This window comes from Sardina pilchardus, chromosome 4 (assembly GCF_963854185.1).
Source record: "Sardina pilchardus chromosome 4, fSarPil1.1, whole genome shotgun sequence".
Classification (NCBI taxonomy): domain Eukaryota; kingdom Metazoa; phylum Chordata; class Actinopteri; order Clupeiformes; family Clupeidae; genus Sardina; species Sardina pilchardus.
Genome location: NC_084997.1, coordinates 22,027,386 through 22,044,487, shown reverse-complemented (window position 1 = coordinate 22,044,487; position 17,102 = coordinate 22,027,386). Strand labels below are relative to the sequence as shown.

The 17,102-nt window shown below is 45.4% G+C and overlaps 1 protein-coding gene across 3 annotated transcripts in view; it reads left to right on the top strand.

Moving 5' to 3' along the window:
* The first annotated feature begins 433 nt into the window (after positions 1-433).
* gpm6bb (glycoprotein M6Bb) overlaps positions 434-17,102 on the top strand; it is a 33,273-nt gene continuing 16,604 nt past the window's right edge. For 2 of the 3 annotated variants that reach the window (XM_062534620.1, XM_062534622.1), the window contains exon 1: positions 16,934-17,031. In XM_062534620.1, the coding sequence (XP_062390604.1) occupies positions 16,983-17,031 (49 nt within the window). In that variant the 5' untranslated portion in view covers positions 16,934-16,982. Of the gene's footprint in view, positions 567-16,933; positions 17,032-17,102 lie in introns of those variants that run through there. The other variant, XM_062534621.1, reaches the window with a different exon arrangement.

Sequence of the window (17,102 nt, the reverse complement as noted above, 5' to 3'; positions counted from 1 at the left end):
ATTGTGTCAAACAAAGCAAAATATGTCATGGTGAATCACACCTCAAGGGTGGGAATTTATTCTAGGCTTTTTGATATCAACTGTCTTATAGGCTATATTTGAAGTGATGCTATACACCTCATTTTACATTGTTAGAGAGTAGAAATCTACTTCATAACATAGAAAAAACTAAGTTGTGACTCTCTGAAATTGTATTGGAGGTCATAACAGTAGGCTATAATAGTCATTTATAACAGTACTACACCCCTCGTGCCGGAACCGTGCAGGAAACCAGAGGGTTTATTTTCTTGCAAGATAAGTGTTTGCGCAATAAAGTATCTTGCGCTGAATGCCTATCAAACTTTTCGCTTCCTCCGCTTGAATACGGAACGAGGGGCCAAAGCGCCCCATCCTACCAGCAGTAATCCCTGGTGGTGACGTCACCCACCCCATCTCCAAACGGGACAAGGCGCAGCGACTAGTGGTCTAGTTTAGCGTTTGCTGTGCATCCCTGGACACAACATCCCCATAAGCTGAACTTGTACACATTCTCCAACCTCGGGAAGTTTGGGAGAGAAGAACAATGGGTAAGTGTCGATGGGAATGGTAGCCTACTTTTCCGAACTGCTGTTCGAAATTGTTTCACTGTCAGCTATCATGTGTTGTTCGTCGTAGAGTTGCTTTTAGTAGCGTCTAAGTAAATATTGACAAGATTGACAGCTTATCCGTGAAAACTATGAAACGATATACAACTTTTGTGGAAAAGTTTATTTTTATCTGACCTGGTTTCGCTTCGAGTAGGCATGAAGTAACTCAGACAACGCGATTAGAGTTAAGTCTAAAAGGATTTACCTACTGTCAGACGGCAATACTGTTGGTTTGCTCGCTGGTGCGGGGGTCAGTTTGTATGGGTTCCACTCTTCCATGGCTATTGTTGAGGCGCGCTTTTTGTCTCAGATAAAGTTCTGTCGGGGCTATTTCAGGTCGATACAGTTAGTGTCTCTGTTTAATAACCCCAGTTACCCTAACGAATGCATTTATCCCACAATACTCAAACCAATCTTGATCTGGATCTCTCTCTGAGGGATGTCCTATAAAACTCGTTCATTATTATTCAAAGACACTTGCATCGAGGTGTTAAGGTGTTTAAATCTTTGATGACAAATGACAATGGGTGGCCTCTGACGTTCTGATATAGTGAAATTTGTTTGACAATATTTTTCAAACTGCCTTTTGACTTGAGCTGGCGCTGGATGTTAAAGTGAAGTGAAGGTTAGAAATGCCACAGTGTTGCCTTGCTTGCCTGACCCTGTATAGTGGAGCTCTGAGACCCAACCCATGTAAGTGTTGCCCATCTGTACCCCACCCTCAGGGCACTATGTGAGCATCAAGGGGATGATGCCACGGATGTTCCTCACTTCGTAAATGCTCCCAGCAGACTTATGGGCTTTTGAGGCACTTTGAGCCTGTTTGCCAGATGGGATGGACCAGGGTACACATGAAGGGAACCTCTCTGCTGTCTCCTCCACCAGACCCCTGGGGCCTTGGCCATACTTGTTTTTAAATGCTCTAGTTGTGCCTTGTGTTCCTTGAACTATTCTAGGTTGAATACAAACCCCTCATTGAAGATATTTCCATATGAACTCAGCTGTGTTTTTCTTGATATTGTGTTGTCTTTTATACCCTGTCACAGTCCGGGGACTGTGTATTTTTGCGGATTTAACCGAAGCATTCGTCTTGGCTTTTGGTGGGGGCCGTGTTAAATGGGTGCTTTGCAGCTGACAGAGGACTAGAATACTGTCAGTGTGAGCATGTGTGCGAGCATTCATTGATCTTCAGAAGGCCCCCACAGTGCTGGCTTTGTACTCTTAATTTAGCTTTCACTTCTTTGTGCAACTTCAGTTGTTGTTCATGTAGAAGTGAGTTCAGTCAGTGGCAAGTTGGGAAGAGTCTTTGGAAAAAAAAACCCCCTGAGTCGTTGCCAGTAGGCACATGTTTAAAGATGCAGAGCTGAAATGCGATTGACCATTGTCTATTGTTCACACTCAGAGACCCATACAGAAAACATGCAAATAGTCCATTAAAGAATTCCTACCAGCGAGCATTTTGTGTTTTTTGACTTGAATTTAGATTCTCGTTCAACTTTTGGCAACTTGTGTCTTTGTGCGCCAAGCGCACAAGTTTCCAAGTGAGAAACTCGAGTGATGATGTGCTGTTCTGGCGTATTGTTGAGTAGTTTCAGGATTAAACTGATAGCCAAGGCCAGTATTTCTAAGCAGCTGTGGTTTATGTCCCCCTTTCATGTTTAATGGGAAATAGCGTCTCAGCATTCTGTTTCAAATTACTGCAGGATTGTTTTGTGTGTGTCATGGGGCAGTGGATCCAAGTTTAGACAGGATGCCTCGCAGCAATTTGTGACGGCCTGCCGCATGCAAACTTGCTGCTCTTGTTCAGAAATGTCTAATAAAGAAGTAAGAATGGTCTTTTGGATGTGGTGGGAATTGATTTGTTTGTTTGGCCCACATGGGGAATGGCCTAGTTCCACGCAGCTACACCTCCAGCCATCACCGCTAGTAGAGTTTGGCGGTGCACACCACAGCCTGCACAGCACGGGTGTTTCTGAAGTATCAGGCACAGGTTCAGGTTTGGAGGCCTGCCTGCTCAGACAGCATCAGAGGGTATTCTCCTGCCCACTCACCCAACCCCCATTTTCCCACAGTGTTGATGTGTGGAGATGTGCTTTGTGATGAACTATAGACCCCATCAATACAACACCGTGTTATTTACAAAGTTGTGTAAAACAAAGTTGTTGATTTAGAAAGGTCCTTGGTAAATAAATAGCCTTAATGCTTACTTTTCCAAAAATACTCTGAAGTTCTTGAAGCAATTACAAGCCTATCAATTTATCTCTCAAAGAGACAATTGAATCATATAGTAACAGGAGTTTAAGGGCTGTCTTGTGACTATGAGAGTTAGAGTAATCAAATTCTGCGAATTACGGATAGGACTGTGAATAGTTCTGCTATGTTCTCTTAAACCCAGACCTTGATAACCAAAGAGAGAGAAATTGTTTTTCCTGATGGAAACTCTGGAACCCTTCCTCTCAAAATACTTTTCTCCATGTTTACAGTCAGTCTTCAGCAGGGTTTGCAGTGCATTCGGCTGCTGCTGGAAAGTTTTGTTCATCTCTGACTCCAGGAATGGTTGACTCCAACCATTAAAAAATGTCCAGCATTGTTTATAGCACTGACAGATCCATGGAAATCATTATTGTTTTTCATCTGGAGACATTGTGAATGATTTGATTCAGGAAAGTAGAAGTTTGAATTAACTGGCAATTGTGATTTGATTATCTTATACGAGTCATAATCAATTTAGATTGTTTAGATTTAGTCCCGACAATAACTCTGTGTAAAATGTTTTTCTTATGTTTTTTGAGCATATCTAACGAGATGTTATGATTTTGTTTATTGCTGTAGTGTAGACTAACATTTGTCTTTGACAAAGTTATTGTTTAAATCGTGTATTTGTCATCTGATCACAGTCACAAATATGGACATTTGTTTTGGTCATTTGTTTTGACAAATGAGGGCCACTGAGGCCTCTGGCCCTCAGTGTAGAAAGAGACCTGGACAGGAAACAGTGTGGATGTGGCGCACATTGCAAAAACAAAAGCATCAAATGAGATAATGGTTCCTCTGCAACTGTGTGTGCGGGTCACAGGCAAAGGCCACTTGTTGGAGAACACAGCTGTTGGGCAACGAGCAGTGGTCAGCTGAAACTCAGAGGATGTGACTGCTTTTGGGGTTTCCACTTCCTGGGGTTCTGGAGTTAGAGTCCCGTTCTGGGACTTCTGAAATATTGTGTGTCAGAGTCAGAGGAAGGGATGTCAACAATCACAGCTTGGTGATCACTGGTGATGTCACTCACCCTTCTGTAGAGTTTAGTTGGATTTTGCTCAATGGCTTGTCAGTCTCATACTGTAAGTGATCCGCTGCTTTGCCATTTAAGTGCAGTTATGCTGCTGGCTTCCTGTACTGTACACGGCTCAATCCTAAGAGACTTCCGTGCAAATCTCTGTAATGTATAAATTCAATTTCTTCATCCAACAAAGCCATATATTTGTGTTCATTAGGTATTTGATTTATAATCAGGCTGTCCACATACTCCCATCCTGTTTGGCACAAGATCTGAACGGACCCCGTCAGCAATTAAGCTGCAGACAAGAAGACCCTTTTGGAGATGCGATGGAAATGAGGCAGCCTATTGGAGCTCACCGCACAGCTCTTTACTCTTTTTTTCTAGTTCCTCTTGTGCTTCCTCTTTCTCGCACTCTCGCTCTCGTCTAGCCCACTTCACCTCCTCCACAGTCTGCTCTTCTGTTACCTCCACTTTCCCTTTTTTTCTCTCTCTCGCTCTCTTTCACACCTTCTTCTCCATTCTCTTACCCACAGTAGTGGCCCGGCGGCCACCTACATTAGTGGGGAGCTCTGTTGAAGCGGCCATGTTCATTTGTCGGGCTTAATAAGTGCTGCGCTCCACAAAGAGGGACATTGTTAATTGTGATATGAAATGATAGGAATAGGAGTTCCTTAGTGGGAATGCTTGTTCAAGCATGGCCAATTCCCCGCACTTTCATTAAAAGGGCCATTGAGAGGCCCAGGCTGGGGAGGCCAGAGTGGGGGGATTGGCAGGCGGGGGTAGGGGTGGTGGTGGGGGGGTGGTGGGGGGGTGTTTCACTGCCTGCATTTTTTGAGGTCGCCCTCGTTAGGGGATTGTTACACTGCCTGATGATGGCATGGTGATGTGAGGATGGAAATGTGGACTGGATGGGAATGAGGCGTGAGCGCACTGGTCCTTCACTCTCATTGGAAATAGTTTGGCCGTCGTGGAAGTAGATCTAAATGCATCTTTCAGTCAAGTAATCAAGTTATCAATCTTGGGCTGTGTGGTGTTGAAAGCTTGTCTCGTTTGAGTTATTGAATTTAAGCAACACAACATAGACTCTCTGCGAAGGCTTTGATTGTGGTTTTCTTGAATTGGAGGAATTACATGACCAAACATAATGTAGATGAGACAGATTCATAGCGTCACCCCTGAACATGAGTTCATGAGTAACACATTGGCGTGTTTTTGTTTTGCAGAGGATGTGTTTCCGCGGGAGTGAAATAATGGATTTCACGTGCAAATGGAGCAGGCCAGTCGGTCCACACATATTTGCGTTCTCTCTAAGCAGAAGCCCATGCTCCGTTTTCTGACCAAATCAAATTACACAAGACTGAGCAGCACACATTTTCCATGACACCGAAACTCCATTTACTGCTTAACACTCATTCTGAGTGAAATGTAGAGAGGCCTTATCGATGAGGAAAATCAATCCGTTTTTCCAGATTGACCTTATTATTTCTACTTAACCGGGGCTCTGCCATTTCACAGGTCATACAGTTTGTATGTCCGTTGTCATCTTGCAAATGTAAACGTTGACATGATGTAGTTCACAAACTTTATTTCTCAAGGCCATGGGATGGTGTGAGTGACTGTGGGAGTGGTTGACGCTCGGATGGAGATGGCAGGACTGTGGACCATGTCAGTGTTAGGGGATGACATGATTGTTTCGCTGTAAAGCAAGAGCCACACCCCATGCCCCAGTCCAGGATCTTGTCCAGAGGATTAGTGCTTGTCAGCTGGGAGGTGGGGGTGGGATCACGTCACGTCAGTGAAGGAAATACCAAGATGCCTCTCTCCATTTTGATTTGTGGCTTTAATTTAGTCTCTGTTCCTCCTTAAAGCATTACCCATCAGTGGTGCAGCCAGGCCTGCCTTTGGATGCTCAGGTGACTGTGTAAAGGCTTCCTGACTGCAAGTGTAAATATGCTGGAGGTGACTAATTGAAAACAACAGCACAATGAATATGAATGTTTTTTTTTGATGTCAGTTGAGGCTTTGCTGTAGATATGCGTTTTTTTTTTTCTTTTTGTGCTGAAGTTCAAGGAGAGCTCATCCTAATTTCTTGTGGAATTTAGCCTTGAACAGACCGCTGCCAGTGTTTGTATCAGTATGAGCTCCCCTGCTGTTTCTGTTGGCCAGGTTGAAAGCAGTTCTTGGCTGTTAATGTGATTTCTGTGACCCTGTGCAGAGTATCGTTCATTAGCCTGTATCCCCAATTTGCTTTGCTCTAAACTGATTTCTACACTCAGATTTGGAGACTGAATTGCCCCTCTGAAGCTATTCTATACTGTGTTTTTATCAGCGAGTGATTCAACAAAGACTATGTATAGTGTTTAAGGAGGGAGCGGAGATGTATGGGCTCTGTGAGTCTGTGTGTGTGTGTGTGTGTGTGTGTGTGTGTGTGTGTGTGTGTGTGTGTGTGTGTGTGTGTGTGTGTGTGTGTGTTTGTGTGTGTGTGTGTGTGCAAATGTGTGCTATTGTGATTAGGCCGCCTCTGTGCTGTGAGAGCGTAGGCTTAAAGTTGCTTTAAAAGGCATCAGTAGGACGCAGCACTTGGCAACTCGCCTGCGAAGCACATTCACCACTTCACAGATAGCTCTTTGTGCCCAGTTCATCTGGAGCTGCTGTTGCCACTGCTTCTGCTGAGAGAGAACACAAAAGCATCCACGCCTCCCCAGAGGGGCCCTGTAAGAGCACTGGCTGCATAAACAATCCACAAAGCTCATTCACTTGGAAGTTTATGGGGATGTAAGAGATAAAAAAAAATAGCACAAGCATTAGTTGTATGTTAACACCTTGTACATTTCTTGTCTTCAGGTATAAATGGAGACACAAACTTGGAACATGTACATGGTACTCACAGACTTTTAGGAAGAAACGTTATTATATACAGAATTATACGTTATTTGTTTGAGACCTCAAACCAAATGAATGATTTGTTTAAATTCAACACACCTGTAACGTATGACAGATCTTCCAGCTGCATCGTTTTACATAGCCACTTAAAATGTCTTTCTTAATCTGTGGTGAACATCTTTCAACAGTTTGCGCCTGTCTCAGGAATCGTGCATGGTGTGTTCATGATTCATCTTCACTCAGGTCATGGTGATTCAAATGCATGTGACTGTGGAATTTGTTTTCCAGCGGCATTGACCGTGTTGGTCACAGTGCTGTACAGCTTTTCTCTCTGACGGGATGACGTTTTGGCTCTCGTTTGATGATAATTCCCACTTACACTATCCTCTCTTTATACGACCAACTTGGACCAACTTTTTTCTCACGTAAATGACAGTATAACAGGCGTAACAGTGAAAGAGCCCAACAGATGAGAATTTGTGGAATAGTTGAGCTTTCTCTATGGATGGAGCGACAGCTGCAGGAAACTCAATAGCCAGTGTGTCGGGGGAGAGAGCGCAGCTTGGGCTTCTTGGGAATGGAGACACCGCAGTCAAACAAAAAAGAACAAATTTCCCATCGCTCTCAGGAGTACGGCGTATGTAATTGCTTAATCCTTCTGTGTTGGCCATTTAAAGGACAGATTGTGGGAAAACCGTCCTCGATGCACTGCGGGGGGAATCGAACGGAACACGTGAATCATCCATATCCCGGCTTACAGCACTCTGAGAAATTGTTTGGTGAAGTCCATCTGTTCCCATTCTATACAGCTATAGTGTATATATACTGCATGTATAGAGCTGGCCATGTGTTGTGGTGGATGCCACCCCTGAACAGTTGTTAGTCAGCTATGTTAAGCCTGTTGGGTTCTCCACAGACAAAATAAAATCACACGTCCACAACTGCTGGAATGCATGTAACGCTCCAACAGACACAAACCACCTCAAGGCAAGCAAAGATCTCAGATGCTCCATTTGGCTAAAACAACTTCATTTACTCACACTTGAGAGTGCTGTTGAGAGCCCTCCAAACTACTGTAAGGTCTCATAAAGCATTGTTACTACTGACCTGTTAAGTCAGTGAAAATAAATAGTTAGTAAATAAACTAACTGAAGAGCCGTCGGCTGAAACAGGATCTTCTACGGGTTAGATCAACAGAAGTCTGACATGACACACATGGCAGGTTGAGTGCCAATTCTGCGAGTTTTGTTAAACCACCCCGTGCGTGAATCATGGCTCTCCCGCAAGTGCAAGCCAGAGAGTGATTCAGAGTTTCCTCCACCAATTCATTAACTGAATCACTTTACTGTCAAGCAGGAACCATTTGCTCCAACCCTGAAATTGACTGAAATGGACATTTTTGGCTCTTAAAAGCTATTTTAAAGTATATTATGCATATGTATGGTGTTTTGGAAAATCAAATCCACATCCCATATTAAGGCCAGAGATACACAGATTAATGCATCTCTTCAGTCACTTCCCATTTTTGGTGGCCCCTGCATTATCATTTGGTCCATAATTCAGGGTGAGATGGAAGTGTATCTAATTGGAACTAGCATGGCTTCAGGACACATTACTGTGATCACTGTCAAATCCCAAAATGGAGCTAATTTTAGGACACAGCTCGGAACTGACTGTTCCATGATGGGCAGAAATGTTTATTCGTGAGCATGACCATAGAAAGCAGTATGTGTTGTATCTTTCTATACCATCTTTAAGTACCTCATGTATTTGCATCGGACATTCAACATTCCATACATGTCAATCATAAATGTAAGCTACAAGATCAGATTGAACATTCGATCAGCATTAGTGCTTGATTTCAGCATAGAATATTCTCAGGTTTATTTAAATGGTATTTTTTAATGAAATGGTTTTAATACATGCATGTTTTTCTCTTTATCTGCCTCAGTGTGTGCAGAAAGCCAAGTTCAGGTTGGATCCTTGCTATGAATCTCCACGCTGCATCCTCACGATATAGATGTCAGTGCACATTGGGGATCGGCATTAGTAGCTCGCCCCTGCGTTGTCATGGTGCTGAGGATGAATTGTCACTTCTCTTTTGTGCTGCGGAGCCTCTGTGAAGAGCTCTCTCAGCGGGCTGGAGGAGGGAGCGCGGCGCGGCTACGGTGCGGCCTCGTCGCGGCTCGGCTCCGTTGCGCCAGACTGCTGCTGATCACAGCGCTGGACGCGTAGACAGACGGAGACTCTGGGGGGGGGGGGGGGTTGGGGGGGTGGGTCAGGGGTGAGAGGTCGGCAGCACCGGCGCGGGAACAAAAGGGTGCGCTGATGCGTCGGCTCAAAAGAGAGGTCGCACTGCAGCTGGAGCTGTGTGAACCTGTGGTCATGGGAAAACTCAAACTCGCCCGGCCGGGCTGAGAGTCCTGCGCTGCCTGCCCGCTCTTTGTGCTCTCCGGCTGGGCCGGGCATGCGCTCTCACTTCCACTCGTGTGGGCACAGGGCAAAGGGTGAGGAGATCAGGCGACACACACACCTTAGGCATCACCCTAGCCGCCAGACAACACACTCACAAAGAGGAGATCAGGCGACACACACACCTTAGGCATCACCCTAGCCGCCAGACAACACACTCACACAGGGTGAGAGATCAGGAGATACACACACCTTATGCATGTCCCTCACCTCCTAGCAACACACTCACACAGGGTGAGAGATCAGGGGATACACACACCTTAGGCATGTCCCCTAGCCGCCTAGCAACACACTCACACAGGGTGAGAGATCAGGAGATACACACACCTTATGGCATGTCTCTAGCCATGAAACAAAGCACTCGCACAGATGTTTCTATTCACACGAGCACCTCAGAAGATGCTGTCTGCAGGGTGATCATCTGAACAGTGTTACACAGCACATGGCAGTGGCCATTCCTTTCTCTTTCGTTTGACATTGTACATTTCAAAAACCTGTCATATGCGTACGTTTTTTTTACTGCTAGAGAATTTGCCTTCAGCATTCTGGTACCCCTTTTTGAATAAAATGTAAAGTTCAGCCACAGGCGAACGCAAACCAACACGAACATTGCCAACTGTGAATCTCTTGAGGCTATGCTGTGAACACACCACTCCTTCCGTGTTCATACATAGCCACACAATGCAGGAGTTAGCTATTCAATTCACCCCCCATTTATAATGAATTCAATGGGGCAGCTGTCAGTGGTCATGCATATTCATGCATGTGACACAGTTGGTTTCTCAAGTTCGATGCTATTCACATGGTTGAACAACGGTGTCAAGTTTGTGTATGAATTTGCCAAGAGCAAATTTCCATGAATTAAGACGAACAAGTTAAGTCTAGTGGAAGGAGGATGGGTTCAAAATAACATCTCATTTTAAGAGTTTATCAGTGCTTAGATGATGTAGAATTAGCCTTCACCACCATTAAAACTAATGGTGAGAGTGAAAGCAAAACCACTCCTGAGTACTAGCAGGCAATAGCTATTTTAGGATGACAAGTAGTCGTATGCCTTTTTTTATGATCATGAGACTCTCAGTTCATGCAAGGTTATGGTGTTGTAGGTGGTTTATCAATTGAACTGTCCAGGACAGAGAAGTGTGTTGATGCCAGAATCTGCAGTAGGCTAGTCTTTGTCCAGACTAGAAACAGAGCAGCTTCACTCATAGAGGCCAGAACCATATATTCATCTTCAATGGTTACTTCCAAAAAGCTTTAGTGTATGTCAAGGCTTCATCCATAACCTTTGAAATGACACCACTGCAAAGATTCCCCTGACATTCATAGATCCATCTCAGAAGGTTCATGCATGGGAGAACAATACAATATCACATTTTGATGATGTGGAATGTTTTACCATGCCAGTAATGTAAAGATAATAGTTGGTGAGAAATAAACATCTGTACGTTTCGTTCCTTTTCTAAATATCTGATCTGATTTAAGACTACTGTTGATGGTTTCCTTCTGTTACTGAACGCTGGAGAGAAATAAATCTACAGTGAACTGTTTACACGAATGTCTCGGCAGTGCAAGATAAACTGATTGGATTAGCAAATCTGTTAACTTCGCTTTTATGGAAACAACTGTCCAGATTACAGGCAGAAAATGGGAGAAAATATATAGTAGAGTTTATTGGACAAGCAGGAGTCCCATTGCTCTAGCCACCTGTGGAGTGGAAAATCTCTCTGCAGCGCTCGTTTGAAGGGAGATCTCCTTCCAGATGGCAGCTAGCGTTGCATGTCTCTGGGCCTAATCTGGCGCAGATCCCACCCTCTCCCCGTTTGCATATGAATTCACTTCATACAGCATGCTCATGTGAGCAATATATCGGTGGTTTTGTCAAACCTTTATATGACTTTTTTGTATAAGCCTGGGTTTTATAGGGTAGGACGAGGAACATAAAATACAATCCTCTGGATTCTTCACATGCCTCGGCAAACTTATAGCGTGGACATGATCAACTGAGTTGGAAAAGCCTCACATCCCTCTTCTGTGAGTGGTATTTGATAAATGTGGCTCACCACGAGGAGACTAAAGACCTGAGCGCCAAACCCCGAGAGCAGTTAAATGCCCTCCCTGCCTCCACTTTTAAAAACCATATTCTAAAGATTGCAGTCAAGAATTCCACCGAAGAATCCAGAATGTTCCATGAAACCTCAGAAGAGCAGAAATAGCCGGAGCCCAGATCACGAGGCTTGCCTTGAACACACAAGCATGTGGTAATTAGCAATTAGCCCATTGTAGGGAAAAAAAGTATAATGAACCCTGCGGTGTTGTCCTTAAATGATTTGGGCACTCATTACTTGGGTCATGACACAGGCCAACCTGCCCGATTCATCCTCCTTCACCGCTGTTCTCCATCAGGTCGGCCACAGACTGGTGGTAATTTCCATGGAGAAAGCAGGAAGCCGGGTAATATGAAGCATCTGGGGGTTCAGTCCTCTATCCTGTCTCCTCCTCCTCCTCCTCCTCCTCCTCCTCTCCTCCCCTAGCCCCATCTCAGCCAGGAGCTCAGTCCCTGCAGAGGTGCCAAGTGCTGGGAGTGTGAAATCACATGAGAGCTGAACCAGAGCTGCCAGTGGACCCCGAGCGCTGCGTCTTTTCCTTCCAAGACCTGTAACGACACGGACCAACGCAAACATGCAATTACAGATGTGCTGAGTCAGAGGGGCTGGAGATTACGTGGTCGAACACCAGCAATTACGCGTCGCTGAGGGTTTGTCTTAAATCCGAACAAAGCCATCGTGAAGCATTTTAAGGAATGATGTGCGTCCGAAATCGAACCAGAAAACCAAAGGGATTATTTTCAGTGAAATCCAGTACTTGCTACTGACCTCTTTAAAATGTTAGCAAAGGCATGCCTGGCCAGGGATGGCAATGATTGATTGTACGTGCTGTTTACATGAGCCGCAATGGCCGTAGCTTCTTACATAACTTGTGATTCAGATCCATGGTATAGTCATGGTATAACCATTCACAAGGTGGACATAGGAACTGGTACTGTGTATTGACATATGGTCTGTTTGAGCCTCAGTAGAGTGCTTTAGTGTGTCAATGTTGTTCTCCAGAATAGTGACATGAAAAAAACATGATGTGATTCATTCTTTTCCCCCTGTCTTTCTTTAAAGGAGAGTAGTGAAATGTATTCCATGGCCCTCATCATGATAATGCCTGTTTGATAGTACAAGCAGAAAGCGTAGAAAGCCAGAGTGTGTCATGTGAGGAAAATGAAGTCATGTGAAAAGGAGATCAGGTAAATAACTTTGCTGTCTTGGCCCATTTGAGCACTCTGAATCTGGAGCCATAACAATATCTCAACTCATAATTGCCTGTTGTTTTGATGGGCAGAGGCAGGCTAGCCTTGTTCCTGACCCCGTTCCTCTCAATGTGACATGCCGCAGAGGAGCAGGAACTGTCCCATTACTGAAGGGTCCCTTTGGGCTCCTTCTCTCTCTCTCGCCATGGACTACTGTCTAATGAACAAGGCTGCATGGCTGCTGTTTAATGGGGTCCCAGTCTCATTGTTGGCCGTAAAAAAAAGCCTGAATTTCCTGGAGGAAATAAGTTGCAGAGTCCTATGGTGCTCTTCATCTGCCAGAGGGCACTTTCTTCCTTGTTCACTTCAAAGAATAACTGGCTGACTGACTGACTGTTGAGTTTTGTACTTGGCTTGTATTTGATGTATACATATTTAGATGGCTATGTTGGACAATGTCGACCAAAACAAACAACATGGCTGCTTGCAGAGATCTGGAAGCCCTGTTGCGTACAAAGTTGATGTCATCTTGTTGAGATAAACAATTGTGGACTTCTACGAATAGCTCTCTAGTTTGATATGTCATTGAGCCTGAAAACACAATCATTTCTCTAGATCAATCATTTGACACCTATAGATGTACATCATCATGATGCAGAAATGTCATCCTCAGGCTTTAGTTAACTAGGTCAGTAGAGGTAGGAGACTGTGTTGGCCCACTGTCGGATGTGTAGATCAATAAAATATCAATGCTACTCTCAGACATGTTGAGTGTGCATAGTAAATAATATGAACTGGGTCAACCCAATCGGTATATGCACTGTTTTATCTGGAGTATTGACGCAATGGTGAAAAGTGAGGTTTTTCACAATAGGATGCGGGGACATCATCACATTGGCCATGTAGACCAGATGATGCCTTAATGCGTAATGGGCTTAGCCGAGTATTGCATAAGCTTGGAGGAATCATGGCTTCATCAGGTTGATGTGCATATTACTGTAAGTGAATACATCTTATAAGCGCTCAGAACAAGAGTTTTGTATTAGCGGTAGCTCCTAGGTTGAATCAACTCGGTCCAGTTAGTTGTTTGTAGCCATGTCATTATGCAACTCACTGGCTTTCTCTTTAGTGGAACATTAGGAACACAATGTCTCTCGTGTTCTCTTCTAGGCCTAATGAATGTTCCTTCCAAATGCATTCTCTAAACCTTGGATGAACTTCATATCACCGGTATCAGCCGTTTTTCATCCCTCTCTTTTTCTCTTCTCCTCCATGACATCTCCTTCCTTGGAAATCCCTCTCTCTCTCCTCTCCTCCATGACATCTCCTTCCCTGGAATTCCCTCTCTCTCTCCTCTCCTCCATGACATCTCCTTCCCAGCAGTCCGGTGGGAATCTCTGTCTTATTCTTTCTTTCTTTGGCTCTCTCGTCTCTCTTTGAGTGACTGAGGGAGTTTGCCTGTGGAGGGCATTGCCCCTGCCAGTGATTGGTGAGCACTGAGCAGGCTCCAGGGCTATAGGCTAAGCGATGCCCATGAGAACGGCTTCGTCTCTATAGGACAGACAGGCCACAGGTCTTCACGGGTGAGCGAGCGCTCACAGGCTATTCAGGCCGAGTGTCCCCCAGCATAATGACCAGACCCCCCCAGCGCCACTCCCTCCCAGCATTCTACTGTGCTTCATCATCATTCAGACTGTAGCCCTGACAAGGGGGCTGGGTCCCCCCCTTCACTTATGGGAAACACTTCAAATGGGCCCTGCAGTGGGAGCTCGCTGGTGGCAACTTCTTCGCCGTCTTCTCTGAAAAGGCCGTTTCAACTGAGAGCCTCAGGATGTGCCACAAGAAAATGTGTTTCTCGTCAAAGTGAGAAGGAGTGTTTTGGATGCAAGCGGTGCTAAATAAAGGGAATACAATAACATAAAACTCCCGCCATCTTGTGCTGCCTCTTGAGGGTGGTATGCTCAGTGTTAGCGTCAAGTCTAGTGACCCTGTGTTCTCTGGCCAGCACCCCTAAATGATAGATAGCTATGGCCCTTTGTAGGAAAGCAGGACAATATAAAAAATTGACTTTGAGGAGCATCCAAAAGATTTCTAAAGAACATCAAATACGTCCGCATAAGCTTTTTATTCTCCCGTTCTCCATAAATCCTTGTCCTTTAAAAAGAAAAAAGGATGACACGTATTGGGTCCTTAAAGTCCCATTGAGCCTGTGAACAGACAATAACTCAGTGCTTTGCCTGTGAACGATGAGACAGTTGTCATCACTTACATGTTTTTAACTTGAATTGGTAGAATCCATTGATCATGGACTAGTATTTGGTTTCATTGTGCTGACTAAGATCTCATCAGGCACCCCCTTAGGAATTCTCTAGGAATTAGTGTCACTTTGTTCAAGTGACTGCACATATTTCTTACTGTGGCAAATCTATATTTAGAAGAAATCAACTGCGCGAAGATTAAAAAAAAAAAAAGATTTTAAAAGTTTTGTTGCGTACAACGTAACCCTATAAGGTTTGCTTATAAGCAGCAACCTGAAAATAAAGTAGAGATGCCATGCATTTAATTTGGGATATTCCTCACCTTGGATAGAACTTGCAGACTGTGTGTGTGTGTGTGTGTGTGTGTGTGTGTGTGTGTGTGTGTGTGTGTGTGTGTGTGTGTGTGTGTGTGTGTGTGTGTGTGTGTGTGTGTGTGTGTGTGTGTGTGTGTGTGTGTGTGTGTGCGTGCGTGTGTGTGTGTGTGTGTGTGTGTGTGTGTGCGTGCGCGTGTGTGTGTGTGTGTGCAGGGATGGCTGGAGCCTCGGGCCCTCCCTGTTGCTTTTGTCCTGTCTGTGGTTTCATATCCGTGAGAAGTCCCCACTACCCCACTGCTTCCCACTGAAACCCACACGCTCATTAGTATGCCTCTACAGCCCCTCTCTCTCTCCTTCTTTCTCTCTCTCTCTCTCTCTCTCTCCCCCTCTCTCTCTCTCTTTTTCATTCTCTCTCTCTCTGTGTTTGTCGCTTTCTCTCTGTCTCTTTCATTATCTTTCACTCTTTTGCCCACTTTGCTTTGCACACTTTGGCGTGCTTTGTGCCTTGTTTTTGTTCTGGTTCTTGCTTCTCTTTTTCCACTTCTCTGTCTGTCTCCTCTTTGTCCTTTGTTTTAGTCTGCTCCTTCCCTCAACAAGTAAACACACGCAAACTCACAGTACAGACAGACAGACACCGTCATAAGTGGAAAGACGCTCACCTTACACAGACACAGACAGACACAAACACACATGCACACACACACACACACACACACGCACACACACGCATGCAGACACACAGGCACACACAGTTGTTTGTTTTTGTGAGACAGGATCTTCCCCCTTGTCTTGTGTCCTTTCCTCTCCTCCTCTCTCTCCTCTCTCTCTCTGTCTCTCTCTCTCTCTCTGTCTCAGGGGGGCGCGGTCAGCAGATGGGGGAAGGCAGCGGTCAGTGGATGCTAATGTATGCTGCAGGAGCAAGGGGCATATGGTGCAAATCAGAATATGAAGCAGCCGCCGCCGCTGCCGCCGTCGCCTGCCCCCCGCTCCCCCTCTCCCCCTCTCCTCCCTTTGTGCAGCGCTGGGAAAGAGAAGCCAGTGATTGTGTGGTGGCACACAACACCCCCGCCACAACACCCCCAGGACCCCCCTACCCACAAGACACGGCGCATAGAGGGGGCTTTCAGAGCCCCCTGTGGCCCCTGCCAGTGGCGGGGAGGGGGGGTCCCCTGTCTCCCACACACATCCCCTCCACTGATGTAATGACTCCATTCTTAAGTGGCCGCCTCAGATTGTCATTCATGGGGTGACTCCTCTCAAGACACAGGGAGAACTGAGGGCTTCTCAGAGCGGGGAGCGGCCCGAGGGGCTGGGGGGGTGCTGGTGGGGGGAGTCGGTGGCTTGGTTGCCGTGGGAGTGCGGATCAAGTGATTTTTTTTTCACCCTGCAAGAGTCTTGGGGAGGCTGTGGAAAATGTAAACGTACGATAATAAGATTAAATAATAAAATAAATCCGACGGCTAAAAATATTTTCCCCCCTTCCTTCCAAAAAAAAAAAAACGTTGATCGCAAGTGACAGATGGCTCGAGTAGGCGCCTGAAGGATCCTGTGAGGAAGAAGAGAAAGCTGACCAAAACCCAATATGACAAGATCAGCACCATGGAAAAGCACTGGGCTATATTGTGCATAGGAGCCCTGCTTTAGTGTATCAGGGCCACTGGAGAAAGAGAGGGAGAGTGAGTGTGAGAGACAGAGAGAGAGAGAGAGAGAGAGAGGAGGGGAGAGGAAGAGAGGGAGGGGAGGGGAGGAGAAGGAGAGTGTGGGGAGAGAGGTAGGGACACAGGCAGACAGTAAAGAGAAAAGTGTTTGCAGTTGCAGAAGGGGGAAGCATTTTTGCTGGATGGGACAAAAACAGCCATGGAAACTACATCAGAAGAGAACCTAGAGCAGAGCCGGGACAACAAAGGTACCAGTGAGACCCAAAGGGGGGGGGGACACTTTTCCCCCCTCTCTTGTTTACTAACGGCTTTAAACTAC